The sequence below is a fragment of the Drosophila mauritiana genome, chromosome 2L (genome assembly GCF_004382145.1).
Source record: "Drosophila mauritiana strain mau12 chromosome 2L, ASM438214v1, whole genome shotgun sequence".
NCBI lineage: Eukaryota > Metazoa > Arthropoda > Insecta > Diptera > Drosophilidae > Drosophila > Drosophila mauritiana.
The window spans coordinates 11,541,877-11,557,319 of NC_046667.1; the positions used below are offsets into that span (position 1 = coordinate 11,541,877).

Consider the following 15,443-nt stretch of genomic DNA (forward strand, 5'->3'; position numbering starts at 1 on the left):
TCTAAATGCATGATCTTTGATATGAAGACAATATAATGTTTCAAAAACTTTCTGTTTCAAATGGCTTGACTTCGAACAAGCGCCATTCGATTTCAAACCCCCTTTTTCGAAAAAAGCGACAAGAACTAAGATATAGAAAGTCTATTTCTTTGATTTGCTTTTATTTAGCTTTATCGTAAAATAAATTACAAAATAAAATACATTTTGCATATAATTCGTATCCTTATATGTCTAGTACATTAATTTACTCACAAATCTTTTGGGTTAATATTGCGCTGTGCTCCTCGCATCTCTCGCTCGGATTTTGTTTGTTTTTCTAATGCTAAGAACCAAAAAACAAATCAACTTGCCGCAGGCCGCGCCCCCAAAAAATCGTTTTGTGCCTGAAGCCTGACGCGGGGAAGCCGAATATCGTTCATCGTATAAAGCTAAATGGAAACTATATAAGAATCACACGAAATCATATTAAGTTATTAAGAAAAATGGGTGCAAAGTAAACAAATTAAATTCGTAACAAATGTACAGGGAAATGTTTTTTTTTTGGGCGCGGACGCGCTAAGTAAATGACGATTTGGTGGCCGTGGCCAACCGTTGAGATTAAATTGCTTAGATGCCAGCTGATTAGGTGGCCAAGTCAATTACAATATTATTTAAGCCATTTTGTACAAACAATTCTCTACTGTTCGGTTTAGGTTTCTGTTTCTGTTTCTCTTTCTGCTTCTGTGATCTTTCGTTTGGCAATTGGTTACGCGTTGCTGTAGTAGTACTTCTGTGTCTCCGTTTAAAATCATCATCCAAATCCTTGACTGCATCGGTAGTTTCGCTTACATACATCGATCGCATGTACATATATGTAAAAAGTGGTCCTTAATTCGAGACGTGTGGTTAAAACGCTTTTCTTCGTGTATGTATATATGTATATAAGACTGTGATTCTTTCTGCACGCATTTGGGTGTTCCTTTCTTAGAGTGTGTGCTGGCTAAAAAGCCACCCGCAAAGCTTATGCAACCGGGTGGCCTACGAAATGTATCTGAATCTGTATGCAAAATCTGATTCAGCGCTGAGCTACGTTTCTCCAATGACGTTCGATCGGACTACGGACTACAGAGTACGGATCTCTTGACTCATTGCTGCTGTTGGTTGGTTGTTCGGTTTTAGTAAGCTAATATAAATCACGATAGTATGGCCACGCTGCGACGCGGCCCGCCCTGACTGATGTTGTCCATGGAGGACCACTTCTTGATCCCGTTCTTCAGTGCCTCGGCAGTGACCTTGTCCTGCATCACACGCGACATGGCCTCCAGCTTCTGGGCCCGCTCCTTGGACAGCGGCTCCGTGGGGAAGTTGAGCTCGTTGGCCTCGGCGAGCGTGCGCAGGTCGAAGTAGTATTTGGCGTACACCGAGGACGGCACATTGATGTTGAACTGCAGCAGCTCGAGGAACTGGCGCTCCAGCTCGTTCATGTCCTCCACGGTGATGTCTTTGAGTATCTGGCAGTAATCCACGTTCCAAACGGCCTGGTCATCCCACACCTTCGAGGCGAGGAGAATGGCACCTGCAGAAGATCAATTGTAGATTAGTAAACAATACCAAGCTAGAGATGTTATATATTTTGAATATCTGAAGCTTGCTGCACTCCACTCACCCAACACCATGCGCTTCCAGTTGCAGGGTCCCACATCCAGCTCGGCGTAGGTGAGTAGCCGCTCCAGGTAGACTAGCGTGATGATCGCACACTCGGCCGTCAGCTGGGCGGCGTTGAAGAGCGTGCGCACGAACTTGTAGATCTGCCGGTGTTCCGGATTGTGCGTGTCGTAGTTATCCGGTACCTGGTCGTGGGTCAGCGGATGCAGCTTCTCGTCGAAGATGTCCAGCCGGCGATCCGATTGCCGATTCTTGATGTGATAGTAAATGGCCAGCGAGACGCATTTGACCGTATTCTTAAGATTCGGCTGCGACACAGTGCTGTCGTCCAGATAGATCGTCGAGCAGGAGGAGCTCTTCTTCATGCCGCCACCACCGCCGCAACTATTGCCACCGGGAGTACTGCCACCACCGCCGCCTCCTCCTCCGCCGCTGCCCGCCTGCTGGGCAATCTGCTGTTGCGATCGCTTGCGCGTCATGCCGCCGTTCTCCACCTTTGATCGTTCCAGGAACATGGTGGCTGCGGTGGGATCCACCGACGGATCCTCCTCGCCCTCCAGCGCCTCTCGCTCGGAGATGTGCTGCAGATTCTGCTGGTTCTCATAGTTGTCACCGCCGCCGCCCTGCTGATTCTGCTGCTGATTGTGGCCATGATGGTGGTGGTGCAGGTGCACCGCCGACGCGGATCCATGGTGGCCGTCCAGCTGGTGCTGTGACGTGTGCGGCGGATGACCCAGCTGAATGATTCGCTCCTCGAAGACGGGCGGCATGTCCTTCGACTTGCGGTCCGACTGCGGACTGGAGTACGCGCAGCACGAGTTCTTGTTGCCCATTTTGCCGTTTCGGATTGGTTCGGTTGGTCGGGCGCTCAAACTAAATGCAACTTGGCTTGGCACTCGCTCGCTCGCTCGCTCTCTCTTGACTAGCGGATGGACCCCGGATACGGATCCTGCTCCTGGCAGTCGCTCACGCTCGGTTCTCGCTTTTGGCACTTGGTCGTCGTGCGTCTATGTCTATGGGCATGGCGCTGGCGTTTCTATCGCTCCACAATTACCGCTGCCCGTCGTCGAGCGTTTGCTGCAAAGAATATAAGTATGTAGATAACGCTTAGCCTCGGCTTTCATTCGATCTTATCTGCAAATCTGTTCTCATTCTCATCCCATAACCCATTATTAATTGCACTGCCCTTTTGTGGGGCGGGAGCTATTCGATTTCAGAGAAGTTTTGACTACATTTAAACTATTGTTAATAACACTCTCTAGTGCTAAGAATTTTAATATGATCTAACTGATGGCATCACTTTACTATTGAAATAACCACAATATGCGGTTGATAAGACTGACTATTTGATTGATTTGAAAGTTTGGGTACACTTCTATCATATAAATTGTAGGGAAAGTCTGCTGTAGATATGATAAAAACTTTGTTTTTTTAAAAGATAATGACGTGAAACAAGTCACATGACGAAATCCAAATATGCCATGCATATAGAATATAGTCTAGGGTATTCCAGCATTCGATCTGCAAGCTGTGCTATTTTCACTATCTACCATTTATTTGCTCTGTTTATAGGCGGAATCGTTTTGGCTTAAAGGCCGGCCAGATTGTTGTGCGAAAAGTTAATTAACCCGCGACACGACACACTGGCCAGCAAGTTGCCTAATTTGGCGAGGTCTTTTGCTATAGTTTCGCCGATTTCTTGTTTTCTGTGTGGGGAGCACGACTCTGCCTTCCTCTTCTTCTTCCCATTTCTGGGAGGGGCGGGGCGGCAGCGAAGCTTGTGACTTTGTTTACGGCGCGGAAGGCCGGAGCTATGGGATAATTTGTCACCGGGTGGGCAGCTGATTGCCCAGTTTTTAGATTCCTTACTATCACTGCTCAAATCACTTGAATTGTTTTTCCCCGCACATTAATCATTGCAGTGAATGAATGAATGAACGCTGGCGCCGCAGTCGACGCCGGCGGCGCTGCTCGGCCTCTGCCCGGAGAAACACCCACGAATGGCCACAAAAACGGGATTATTTTGAGATTGCGCCTAGTTGGTTGCTATCTCACTGGTGGGGCGATGGCCGCCAGTTGGGCGAGCTAGTAGTGCAACACTTTTCACACATCTTCGGTGTTTTTCTCGCGTTTTTTGTTTAATTACCTGCTCGAAAAGGAAATGTATCGTATTTTATAAATATCGATAGATATCAGTGCCGGTGTGGCCGTTGATGGTTAGCACAAAAACAGCATCCGGCTAAGAGATGGCATTTTGCGGTATAAAAATACCAGATAAATGCTCTAGTGCCTAGTTTTAAAAACATTGCAAAAGACTTAAATATTGGTGAGAAATAATAAATAAGTCCTTGAAATATATAATCATTTACAATTCCCATAATTATAACAAATGGATATATTTAAAGGGAAATGTAAGAAAGTCGATAAGTAAAGTACTGAAACGCCACTTATCGATATCACACTTATGACTAGGTGGCAACACTAAATTCAAAAAAGGGCGGGCTTTTAATTAATTAAAAATTGTAGTGATGTTAAAACGCCTCCTTTCCCACAAAAAAATCGTCCCCAGTTAGGTTTAATAAGAATTTTTATTAGTATATTAAAAGTCATATGGTGTTATTATAATTTACTTGAAAGTATTTCGTAATAAGCATACATCTCAGCCATATACCCTTTTTCTCAAATACTTGTTTGCAATTTTTAGACCATCGCCGTTAGTTTATGCATATTAAATGTTGAGTTTAACATAGTAGGAAAATTAAAAACGTTTCATTAGTAGGCTTTTGTTTCGAGATAACTTGTAAAGTACACAATTAGTTTGCTTATACGATATATAAATAACTGGGCTATAAATGAACAGATGAAACAAAGTTATTTACAGATCTCAGTAATATGCGATTCCTTCGGTTTTTAGTTGGTGTGGGATGGCTACTGTATTCCCTTTAGTTAGAGTGCATTCCGCTAATATACTACATCTTTTTGCATCCTGTGCAAGTTGTATTTACACAAAATGTATTTTTTGTATATTTTTTTTTTCATTAGGGGCTTTATAGTTAAGTAGTTTATATTTATTATTTAAATGTAATGATTGCTTTCAACTTATTTACCGTATGCAATTGTGTATTTCATATTGTTCCATCAGCTAAGTTTCCCTCGTTAACAAGTTTGCACATCGGCCGGAACTATATAATATGTCTATGTGTGTGTTAATGATACTACTAGACTACTTTTTGCTAATAACATTGAATCGTAAACCTCATATATATATATCCGTTTGCATACGTTCGATTAGTGTTTCTGTGGATTTCCCATTTTTCAACAGAGATAAATAACAACTTTTTCAGTTTTTTTTTTGTTTTGATCGAGGGTCTGCAGCCTAACGCTATATTAATCAGGACTTTGTACAGATTTTCAAGAGAGGTCGCTATATATATATATGTATATATACGATATATGCATGCGCATCGCTTTGAGCGTTCAAGTTTGATATACACTAACATACACTGTTTGTTCAATAATATTTACGGTCCGCATAATAGGTATTCTGGCGCTATATTTATCCCATTAATGGTTAGGAGTAGATTAATCTGCTGTGTACGTTTATTTGTTCTGTTTGTCTGTTCGTGTTTGTCTTTAATTTGTGGCTATGGCTACTAGTAGACATCCGCTATACACATCTGCACCACGATTTGTTCGTACATTTATCGACTACCTTAATAAAGCTATGATCCCAATTTCAGCTGATAATTTGGTACCTTACTGCTAAGCACTTTTACCACTGCCCTTTGACTTTCTGCTGCTCTCTCGCTCGCCGGCTTTCCCATCTCGATATGCCCTACGATTTCCGCTTGTTTTCGCCCTGCTCAAATTGGTAAAGAGCAGTGGTAAATCTTAAAAGAATGGTCCCGCTATCAGACATTTTGAAAAACGTTTGAAAACATTTCAAGTTGATTAAGGAAAAGAAAAACCGAAACGAAAGGAAATCAAATCCTCCTGCGACTCAAGCCCTCCACTTTCAGCTCTCACTTTTGTCCCGCGCTCACGTATAAAAATAAATATGTTTTGTAGAAACGTGACTATTATATTCTTAACAATAAATATTATATATCCCATCGTATAGGTAGCTATGTGCATTTGTAGAGTGGAAAGTTTTCGAAATCCTTGCCTTCTTCTTGGTTTTTTGTTTTTTTTTTGTGGGGAAAGTCTGTTAGGGGTTGGTGTAGAGTATATACAAGTCGTATAGCTAGTTGTCAGGTATTTTTTGGTTTAGTTTTTAGTTAGGTACTTAATATCTAGACAGATCGACGCGTCTGTCGTCCCTTCCTTGAAAAACCACTCGTTAAATTGAGCAATTCGAATGCTTGGTAAATGCAAACACACAAAACTAAGGGCGAAAAAATAAAAGGTGGAAACGATTACAAAAATATATATGTATTTAATTAGAAACGAAATTGCGTACATCGAACTTAGACAAATCATACGATAAATTCCACATTTGACTAAAACTAATCAAGTACAACACAAGTACAACTGAATTCTAAATATAAATGCTCGCAACGAACCAACAAATTCACAACAAATTTCAGTTGAACTCCTCGCTATTTACATCTACGCGTTTCTTTTTTTTCTCCGCTGTTCGTTTGTATTTGTGCTTGGCCCTAATATTTTCATAAGTTTTCTTCTGTTTTTCAATTTGCTTTCCCTTTTGCAACAACAAAGTAAACAGTATTTATACATATATATCGATATTAATGTACCTATGTGTATAGATGATGTACGTTAATTCTAACTCTACCACAATTCACATAGAGAGCGCATTTGAAGCGTTTTGTTATCAATATTCTAGGCTGATTCTAAGCTTAGTAAACAATATTCTTGCAGCTTCGTTCGTTCATCGGTTTCTCTCAGTGTAGCCATCAAAGTTTCCTCTTGTGTTCCGTTTTTCCGCATTCGTTTCCGTTTCAGTTGGCCGCCGGCCGCCAGGTGGCGCAGTTGCCCCCTTAGGCCGCAGCGCCATCTGCCGGATCCGCAGCTGCCTCACTCTGCTCGCCATCGGCCGCTTCCGTTTCCGGCTTGCTTTCCTCCGCTTCCGCCGCCGCTGCAGCTGCAGCTTCCTCAGCTGCGGTGGCCAAAGCCCGAGCCTCGGCGTCTGAAAACAGGGGAATTTTTAATTTTCCAATTCCTCACTGCATAAGTTAATTAAGCATAAATTGCACTATTTTCCACACCACTTACAGACTGCTTTAGACCATAAGTGGTTTCAGATCATGAAAGCTGTTACTTATATTTAATATTCAAATAAGTGTAAATCATGTATAAGGAAGTAAATAAATTCAAATTCCAACTTAATATTCCAAGGACTTCTTAGCAAAAATCATCTATAACTTCAGAGCAAACTTGATGGCACATAACTCCCCGCCAAATCCTTCAATTCCTCTCTCATCATCTTCTTTAGATCGTAATAGGATTGGGCTTGTCTTGGGAATGGAGGAGGATAGGGGCTCCTGATTCTTGATGCCTAATGACCGCTCTTTCGGCGCCGTTCTAACAGCTCTGCGTAAGAAGGTTTATGCATGAATAATAAACGCCATTTGGCAGGCGGCAGATCAAAGCGAAGGACAGGTCAAACTCAATTAGCGCTCTTAATGTGACTACAAAAAGCGGCCGAATCGGCAGGCAATTAATATGATAATGAAAGCGCACTACACTGAGAACTACGCATGAAATTGGCATTTCACGAATATCTCTATACTTCTAAGTCTGCACTTTATATTTGCCTCAGTGCATTGCACTCACCTTTGACGGCCTGCTCCTTCCATATCCGCTTGTTCTCCACCAGACAGGTGAGCCACGGCTTGGGTATGTTGAACTTGGAGGCGGTGGTGCCGGTGACACTCTTGCGGGCGAGGCACTCGGCGGCGGTGGTCTTGGCCTCGCTGCGATGATCCCGTGGCTTGTCCATGCTGGGCGTGATTCCCGAGTTGGGTATGACGATCGCCGAGTTCGTCGTGGAGTTAGCAGTCGTCTCGTGCTCCACCAGAGTGGCGGGCTTGGACTTGTTCATCGGCGCAATGGGCGCCAGTATGAGCTCCAGCATGTCGGACATGACGCCCATGCTGGGCTCCACGATGAAGTCAATGAAACAGATCTGCGACTCGGCCACCAACGTGTTGTTGCGATCACACAGCGGACTGAAGGGCAAGCCCAGCTCCTTCTCGAGGTCGCCCTGGCGGAAGAACTCCTCCAGCAGTAGCATCGTCCAGCGATGATGGACGCCCCACTGCTTGGCCGGATGCGAGATGTCGCAGCAGTGGAGCACCAGGGACAGCACCTTCTGCTTGTCAATGGTCGTCTCCTGGAGCGTCAGCAGCTGGCGCATGGCCTTCATCTGCTGGAAGTGATTGGTCATATCGGTGCCGAGTACCATTTCGATGACCAGGCCGCGCAGTTCACGGAACTCCTCGCGCGACAAATGCGACAGTATGTTGTACTCATCCTCGCGCAGCAGCCGGAAACTGGCGCTGGCATGATGATTCTCCAGCACAGCCCGATCGTTGTACAGCAGAGCCGTCTCCGAACCGGACATCACATGGAAGTTATTGGTGGTGCCGGTGTGCTCGTAATCGTGGAGCAGGGCGGCCAGCAGCGAGGCGAAGATCTCCAGGTCCGTCAGCCAGTTCATCAGACCCGTGTTGCACAGGCAGTAGTGGATCGTCTGCATCACGTCCACGGCGTGCAGATTGTTATGATACGGATTCCGATACCGGCAGTAGCCCTCCTCCACGCGATGCAGGAACGCCTCCAGGATCCCGGGCGCAATCTTGAACTTGTGAATCGAGCCGTAGCGGTTGAAGAGCTCGTAGGCCACGTACTTCACCACCTGGCCACTGGCCGCCTCCGTCAGGGCGAACACATCAAAGGTCCAGTCGTCCAGGTTCTGTGGCGGATTATTAAGTTGGTAAGGGATGGGTTTTGGATGCGAAAGAGTAAGAAGGGGTTTGAATCACTACTGTGTATGGAGCACCCACCTTGAGCAGCCTGACCACGTCCGGTGGGAAGGCCGTGAGGGCCGAGCTGGAGACGCGCCGGTACATGCGGTCCACGAAGATGCCCGCCCGGATGGCGTGGGCCACCGAACGGAACTTGGGCTTCTCGTCGCTCTTGCGCCGGCTGGTGGCCATCTGGCGGGTGAAGGTGGAGGCCAGCCACTCGCGCACCTCCGGCGGCACTGCATCCGGCTGCACCTCCGACAGCTCATCGTCCTCGTCGGCCAGGCGCCTGTTTGTAGAACAACCCGGATGGTTTGGAGTGGAAAAGAGAATCATATGTTAGTTGAATTGCATTAAAAGGGATTTTCCGGGTTAATCGGTTACCAAAACAATACTCAGTAAATGTACAAAAATGAAAACCGAATCTTAAGTTGGTTAAGTCTGCTTTCGAGTTCGACAAGCTGTAGCTAAGTTCAACTTAAAAAGGAAGCCAAGTTTAAAAACAATCAAAACTGAAAACGAAACCAAGTTTCGGTGTTGATTAAAATTTTGCACGTAAAAAAAGGAAAGTTCTTTTGTGTTTTCGGGGTAGAAAGAAAGTTTAGTGTTTTGTATAGTATAAAAGTTTAATTAGTGAGCGCAGGAAAATAAGTAGTTTCACTTGGTTAGAGCAACAATTACAGATACAGATAGTTACATTTATACGCTATATATTTGCAGTAGCTAGTTAACATCTCAAAAAGTTTGTGGGTGTGGTTGGGTGGGAGGGGCAAAGTGGGTGGTGCAAAAGTTGCTACTATGCAAAAAGCTAACAAGAGCATGCTTCGTGTGGCATGTGGCAAGTGGCATGTGTGTGGCGCTTGTGTGAGTGCGAGTGTGTGTGTGTATATTATGGTGGCGACTCAACGGATTGTCTTAATTGCATGCCAAGTATCTGTGCATATTGTGTGCAACATTTAAAAAACGAGAACAGCAACTGCAACAGAATTTCGTGCTCGGTACGGCCGGTTTCACTTGCCAAAGTCACCAACTGGCCCACAAGAGCATCCCAAGTCTTCCTAATTGGCTCCGGAACTCGCCGCCCACACTGGCCCACCCACGCACAGTTGGCGAAATCCGTAGTAATTGGCCCTATCAATGTCGCTCCTTTTTACCAGGAACCCAATCAATGCATTTCCTTGACAACAAGATGAATAACCCCCCGACCATTCATTTGTGTGCTTGACTCATCTCGAAATTCTTAAAATTACGTAAGTGGATGAAAGACAACCCACATTATTACCAAAAAGTTGTGCAAGAAATTAATATAGATATATTAAAATATTATAGGTGGATAAACCTATACACTTAATAATGATTTGAATTTGCCAAAGTACTAGAAATATTTTTTGAATTTTTTGGAATGACATTAATATTAGTAAATGTCTCATAGTCGAAAGAAATACCATCATCTTAAGCAACCTTAATAGTTGCAATTTGGCCAAGAGCTCAAAGTATAGGATGACAAAAATGGTGAATATTAAATTTCTATTATAACTTCAAACGAAGATGACAGTTTTCTTGGAAAATCATTTTCCGCTCATTACTTGCCATTTTCCTTCTGCCCACAATATGAAAGCACTTTAACTTAAATCTCAGCTAAAAAGTGAGTGGAAAAAGTGAGGACAAGTGACTTAAGCCAATTAGCGAATGATTCAATTATGGTTAATTACACTAACATCAGAGCTCAGTCAGTGGCCCCATCTGCATCTCTGCTCACAAATAATCTAGACTTTGCACACGATTTCTGGCCAGGATTCTCGAGTAGCTCTTGGCTTAGTGGGTTAACTTGAGATGATGGCATCACGGTTGGTTAGGCGAACCACGACATGAATTCCGAACTAAAAAAAGCGGTTAGCTTAAGTGGGCCAGGGTTTTTAATAAATTTAATTAATTTATGGTTGGAAAAAAATGAATTTAACTATGTGGTGAAAAGGAGTATCACAAGCTAGTTTTTTGCACTGATAATTCACTTTTTGGTGTCTGATAATCATCACTTAAAGTATCACAAGATATTTCACTTAAAGAACTTGCAACCATTGCGTAGCCTTCCCTTTTGTGTGATACCCTTTCCTCCTGATCCCATAATTCCCCAACTGAAGTCCCCAAAACTGGGTGTCCTTCATCCCTTTGCAGGACACTGCCCATAAAGTGCGGCGAGTGAGTGTCATGTGGATTTATTCTCTGTGCACTTCCTACCAATGTTGCGGTTGGTCTATATATTTTGCAGCTATATAAATTCACTCGGCTTTTCAGACACTATGTGTGTGTGGGTTTTTTTTCGGTTTTTGGTTTGTTGCAGTAGAATTACGCCGTATTTAATACCATTCGCTCAGCATGGCATGCTCCACTTCGGACACACAGAACATAGTTAGTGTCTATCGTATGGGGATCTTGGTTTTATGGCTTAATGAAATCCGTGACTGGATATGGCAAGATCGCACCTTTTCTTCTTCTCCTGCGTCTCCTTGGCGCGATACTGAATGATGAACTGTATCAGCTCGACGGTGATGACGCTTTGTCGGCTGCTTTCACGCCTCAGACGACTCATGGCGCGAACGGCGACGACGACCACGACCACGGTAATGACGGTCAGCCGGCTGGAGCGGCTCGCCGATGGCTCCTCAGATACAGATACAGATACAGATACAGATACTCCTGTTGGCTCGGGCTCAGGCTCAGATACAACACCCTCCTCGCTGCTCGGACCCGGTTCGTACATGGAATTCAGCTGGAGGTTGACTTTGTGGCAATGTCGTGCCCGCTTTTTTGGCACTCGATTAATTTAATACATCACTTTCACTTGGACATTTTCCGGGGGGAGGGGGGACGGGTGGGGGTGCTCTGCTCTATTAGGCCGACAAATTTCACTGGCACTTCACTCTCGTAATTAGCTGGCCAGCAAAACAAAATGCGCTTTTAATGACGGCGGAATAGCAAATATTTGTGCAGCACGCTTTTTTTCGGGTATTTCTTCTACTTTTTTTTCGCTTTTCGAATATTCTTTCTTGTTGCCGCTCGTTGCTGGAATTTTGGTGTACTTGGCCCGTTGCGAGTTAAATTTAAACTGAGCGAAAAAAAATTACCCGCAAACGGTTGGCGAAATTTTGCCACAGAAAGAGCCATTCCCAGCTAGTTCACCAGAGTTGCGTGATCCTGGGAGTCGTCCGCGGAGTCCTGGCCCAGCTGGATTGCGTGTACATGGTGCGGCACACGCCAACTGCAGGAGGAGGAAAAACACTGGAGCACGGAGTTTAGGGCCGGCGGAAAAAGTGGAAAACTCGGAGTAAACTGTGCTAGCTGGCCCATATCAATTATGTCAGCAGTAGGACATCGCCGAGTCATGCCAAGCCCAACGCTCAACTATTATTATGTAGCAAAAGGCCAGGCACTGAGAAAAATAGCTGATGTGGTTCGCAGTTAAATTACCAGAGCTTCATAGTAGATTTGTAGTATACTATAACAAGTTAAATCGAACAATCTAATGATCTATGATCTAAGATCTAAGATCTAATGATCTAATGCCATTAGCTGAAACTCAAATGCTTAGTTTTTACTAGATATAAAGCTTTAAGTTGATAGTTTTTAGTTATTATAGTTATGATTATATAGTTATTTCTTAGCCTTTTTCTAAATATTAGTTAGTGCCTTTTAATTGTTTCAATACCATCTAATTGTATAGCCCCTTTTTTTCTGCCAGCGTATTCCCTAGCCGGATCTAGTCCACTCGAGCGTGTATATTTTTACTATTTGCCACAAAACAATTACACAAAATGCTAAGAGGCATCCACGAAACAATAGCAACAAAGTATCCTTTTCCTAAGGATGAACGGTAATAACCAGCAGAAGTCGTGGGAATAACCGGAGCCTGATAAACACGACAACGTCACGAATTCATTTAACCAGAATTCGTAGCAGCTAGCAGCAAAAGTATCTGTATCTGAAAGTAACTTCTGTTCTTCGGGGGCCTTGGCGTTTGCCTTTTGTTTAATGACTTTCCACCAACATTTCCCTCCTGGTTTTTCATGCCATTTTTATGGCCAAGGAATGGGGGCTTGAAGACATTTTTTGGGTGGGTGACTACCTAGTCATGAAACTTTCGGCCCAGTTCTTTTTGCCAATTGCATTCAGCATTTTCTTTTGATTCAATTTTCATTTCTCGAGCGTGCGGCGGCAAATTGCGTGCTGCGGCGTTTGCTAAAATAAATTGCATCAGTTATTGGCACATTTGCATGATTTCTCCGTAAGCATTTTCCACCCGCTCCATTTTCAATATGCAGTTGGCCAGCACGCGAACTTTAATGGTGGGGAAAATGGCTTAAAGCCTGCAACAGGTTGCAGTTGAATGGGAATGAGTGCAGCTGGAAGTGCATGCAACAGATATTTTATACTTTTTCTAAGTTGAATTTTAAACTAACAAACTTCTTTTTTGTACTTTTCTGCTTAACTCCACAAAATGTGTAGCCCAAAGCTTTAACTTTGAAAATGGTTCTTTAATGTCTTCTGGACTTTAGAGTTTAGTTTTTTTGGGGTCATTTTGGTGAAGGCAGCAGTAGTTGGCTGGTGCCAAAAACGATGTCACTACTGCCCCATAAAGGGGCAATGATAATCCGCCCAACCACCCACTTTGTCCGGGAAACATGCCACTTAATAGTTATGCGTGCAATTTCCTGTACTTGTGCCCCAAGCGTTTTGTCCTTGCTCCCAGGATGTTGTTGTTGTGGGGGCACATTCCTGGTTGTCATCGCCATCGGAGGCACACGGGAAATTGCTGGCAAATTGACAGCTTTGTTTTGTGCCAATGATTTTGCGTCGGCTTTTTTGAAAAACCACCCACGAAATCGGCTCACATGTCCCATTGGCCTCGGCCAACCCACTCCCAAATATTTATGGAATGGGCGGAGATTGCGCAAGGACGGACGTGTAACATAATACAAAAGCCAGGGGGATAGATAACCTGGCAAAAATACGGCGAGGGGCGCTTGAAGAGTTTCCACAAGCTAAGCAGAAGTAGCTTAAAATCGAAGTTGAAAGGAGCCTGTTTCAATTGGTATAAAGATTGAAAGCTGAAATGTCTAATAAACATTTTATCTTCGAAGATATGAAATATCTTCATAATATTATGATATTATATTATATATATATAATATTATGATATATCTTATATATATATATATCTTCATAAAGTTTTTTTACAAATTTTTTTTCAAGCAGTGGAAAACCTTTGAATGTATATAGATTGAATTTCTTAACATTTTAAGAACTTTTCGATTTACTTCCTTAAAACTTCAATAGCGACCCTCGCAGCTCAAAGTACGCCCACGGCTTTGTGCGATTAAAGTGCGTATTCGCTTTGTGCTACCAGAAATGCGGAAGACAGGACTTCACAGAGCCAGAACCTAATGGCTGGACAACAGAATGGCCCCAAGGTCCTTTCACTTGATGCGACTATTTTGGATATTTGGATACATTTCCCCAACGCAGTTGAACCCATTCCATGCGGCACCTTCGAGAGCTGCCGATGTGGCAGAAATTGGCAGTTAACATCATTTGTTATTGATTTTCGCATTCGGATAAATGGTGCTATCAGCTGTGCCGCCACGGCATTCGTCCTGCGATTGTCCCGCGTCCTGTGGGGTTATTTGCCCTTTTTGGGTCACTCCCATTGTACTCGCCGATAGATGATTGATGATAGCGAGTATATACATTCGATACTCTATAGTAACCTTCAACTTGGACAGCGTGGGTGGGGTTTTTGGGTGGTGAGGTTGTTTTGTGTTGACCCAATTTCTAAGCGGTCGATGGGGGTGTTTGCTTCTGACTCATTTGAATATTATTCGCAATTTTAATTGGTCCCCGCTGCTGGTGTGTGTGCGTGTGTTTTTTAGGTAGCTACATACGCAAACCGCTTAATTATAATGCACATACATCACTTCGATGTCGATGCTGACAACCAGAGTTAATGACTATTAATGAAACGGTTCCAATTACTTGCTTGCCACGCCCTCTCGCCGCTGCCGCCTCCTCTGCGGCATATTCGCAAAATGGTTTGCCTTTAATTGTGATTTATTGAATAATTGCTATTTATTTTCACCGACTGACACAGCCCTTTCTCCACATATTTTGCACTATTTTTTGTCCGATCAACGCTTTGTGTGTGCGTCGCGAGTCCGAAAAACGAAAACACATTAAATTTATTTCCACCTTATCGGCATGAATGAAGCCGCAAAATGGCATTTAATTTGTGAATTTTTAAACAATAGATATCTGGGCCGTTGATTACGACACTCACATGCGCAGTTTCTATACTCGTATCTATGTGCCTCAAAATTTTACAGAGCCGGTGATTCCTGCAGTTCCCAGTAGAGGCTTTTTCAAAGTTTTATTACTATTTGTTTTTTATCATAATTAAACAATGCCAAAATTGCGTCAGCGACAATGATAAGATACTTTGGATATTGTGGGTTTTTATGGATCGGCAGTATGGGTAGATATGCTAATCGAATGGGGAACTTGTGAATTTGAAGAGTAATAAACTTCTATTGTTATTTCTGGTTATTCATTCTAAAGAAGGTTTATTGCATACCCTTTAAAGTAATTCAAATTAAATCTATTCTGCACAGATATACTTTTATTTTCACTGACACATTTGACAGCTCTTCAAAAATATTCCAAAAACTTCAGTACCTTTAAAAATGCCCCTCATTACAAATGGATTCCCCTTGGGTTTTTTTATATTCTCCTCCAGCTTTTCAGCTCTTTAGATCCAAG

At 43.5% G+C, this 15,443-nt stretch overlaps 2 protein-coding genes across 12 annotated transcripts in view; both read right to left on the reverse strand.

Moving 5' to 3' along the window:
* Window positions 1–507: 507 nt before the first annotated feature.
* LOC117146478 (cyclin-Y-like protein 1) lies at window positions 508–3,866 on the reverse strand. Its single transcript, XM_033312721.1, has 3 exons — window positions 3,791–3,866; window positions 1,646–2,721; window positions 508–1,555 (listed from the first exon to the last, which is right to left on the reverse strand). Exons 2-3 carry the CDS (start codon window positions 2,475–2,477, stop codon window positions 1,173–1,175), a joined length of 1,215 nt encoding a protein of 404 aa, XP_033168612.1. The 5' UTR covers window positions 2,478–2,721; window positions 3,791–3,866; the 3' UTR covers window positions 508–1,172.
* A 1,961-nt stretch (window positions 3,867–5,827) lies between these two features.
* Window positions 5,828–15,443, reverse strand: part of LOC117150874 (calcium/calmodulin-dependent 3',5'-cyclic nucleotide phosphodiesterase 1) — a 107,544-nt gene continuing 97,928 nt past the window's right edge. For 9 of the 11 annotated variants that reach the window (XM_033318006.1, XM_033318005.1, XM_033318002.1 and 6 more), the window contains 3 exons: window positions 8,673–8,922; window positions 7,441–8,581; window positions 5,828–6,793 (listed from right to left, as the gene is read on the reverse strand). In XM_033318006.1, coding sequence (XP_033173897.1) covers window positions 6,645–6,793; window positions 7,441–8,581; window positions 8,673–8,922 — 1,540 coding nt within the window. In that variant the 3' untranslated portion in view covers window positions 5,828–6,644. Of the gene's footprint in view, window positions 6,794–6,913; window positions 7,198–7,440; window positions 8,582–8,672; window positions 8,923–11,116; window positions 12,099–15,443 lie in introns of those variants that run through there. The other 2 variants (XM_033318007.1, XM_033318001.1) reach the window with 2 other exon arrangements.

What these genes read in the sequence shown, in the direction of transcription:
- LOC117146478 (XM_033312721.1), bottom strand. Translation starts at nt 2,477, where the DNA reads ATGGGCAACAAGAACTCGTGCTGCGCGTACTCCAGTCCGCAGTCGGAC. An exon ending in CTGGAAGCGCATGGTGTTGG is followed by an intron (nt 1,556 to 1,645) that starts GTGAGTGGAGTG and finishes GATCTTCTGCAG; the next exon opens with GTGCCATTCTCCTCGCCTCG.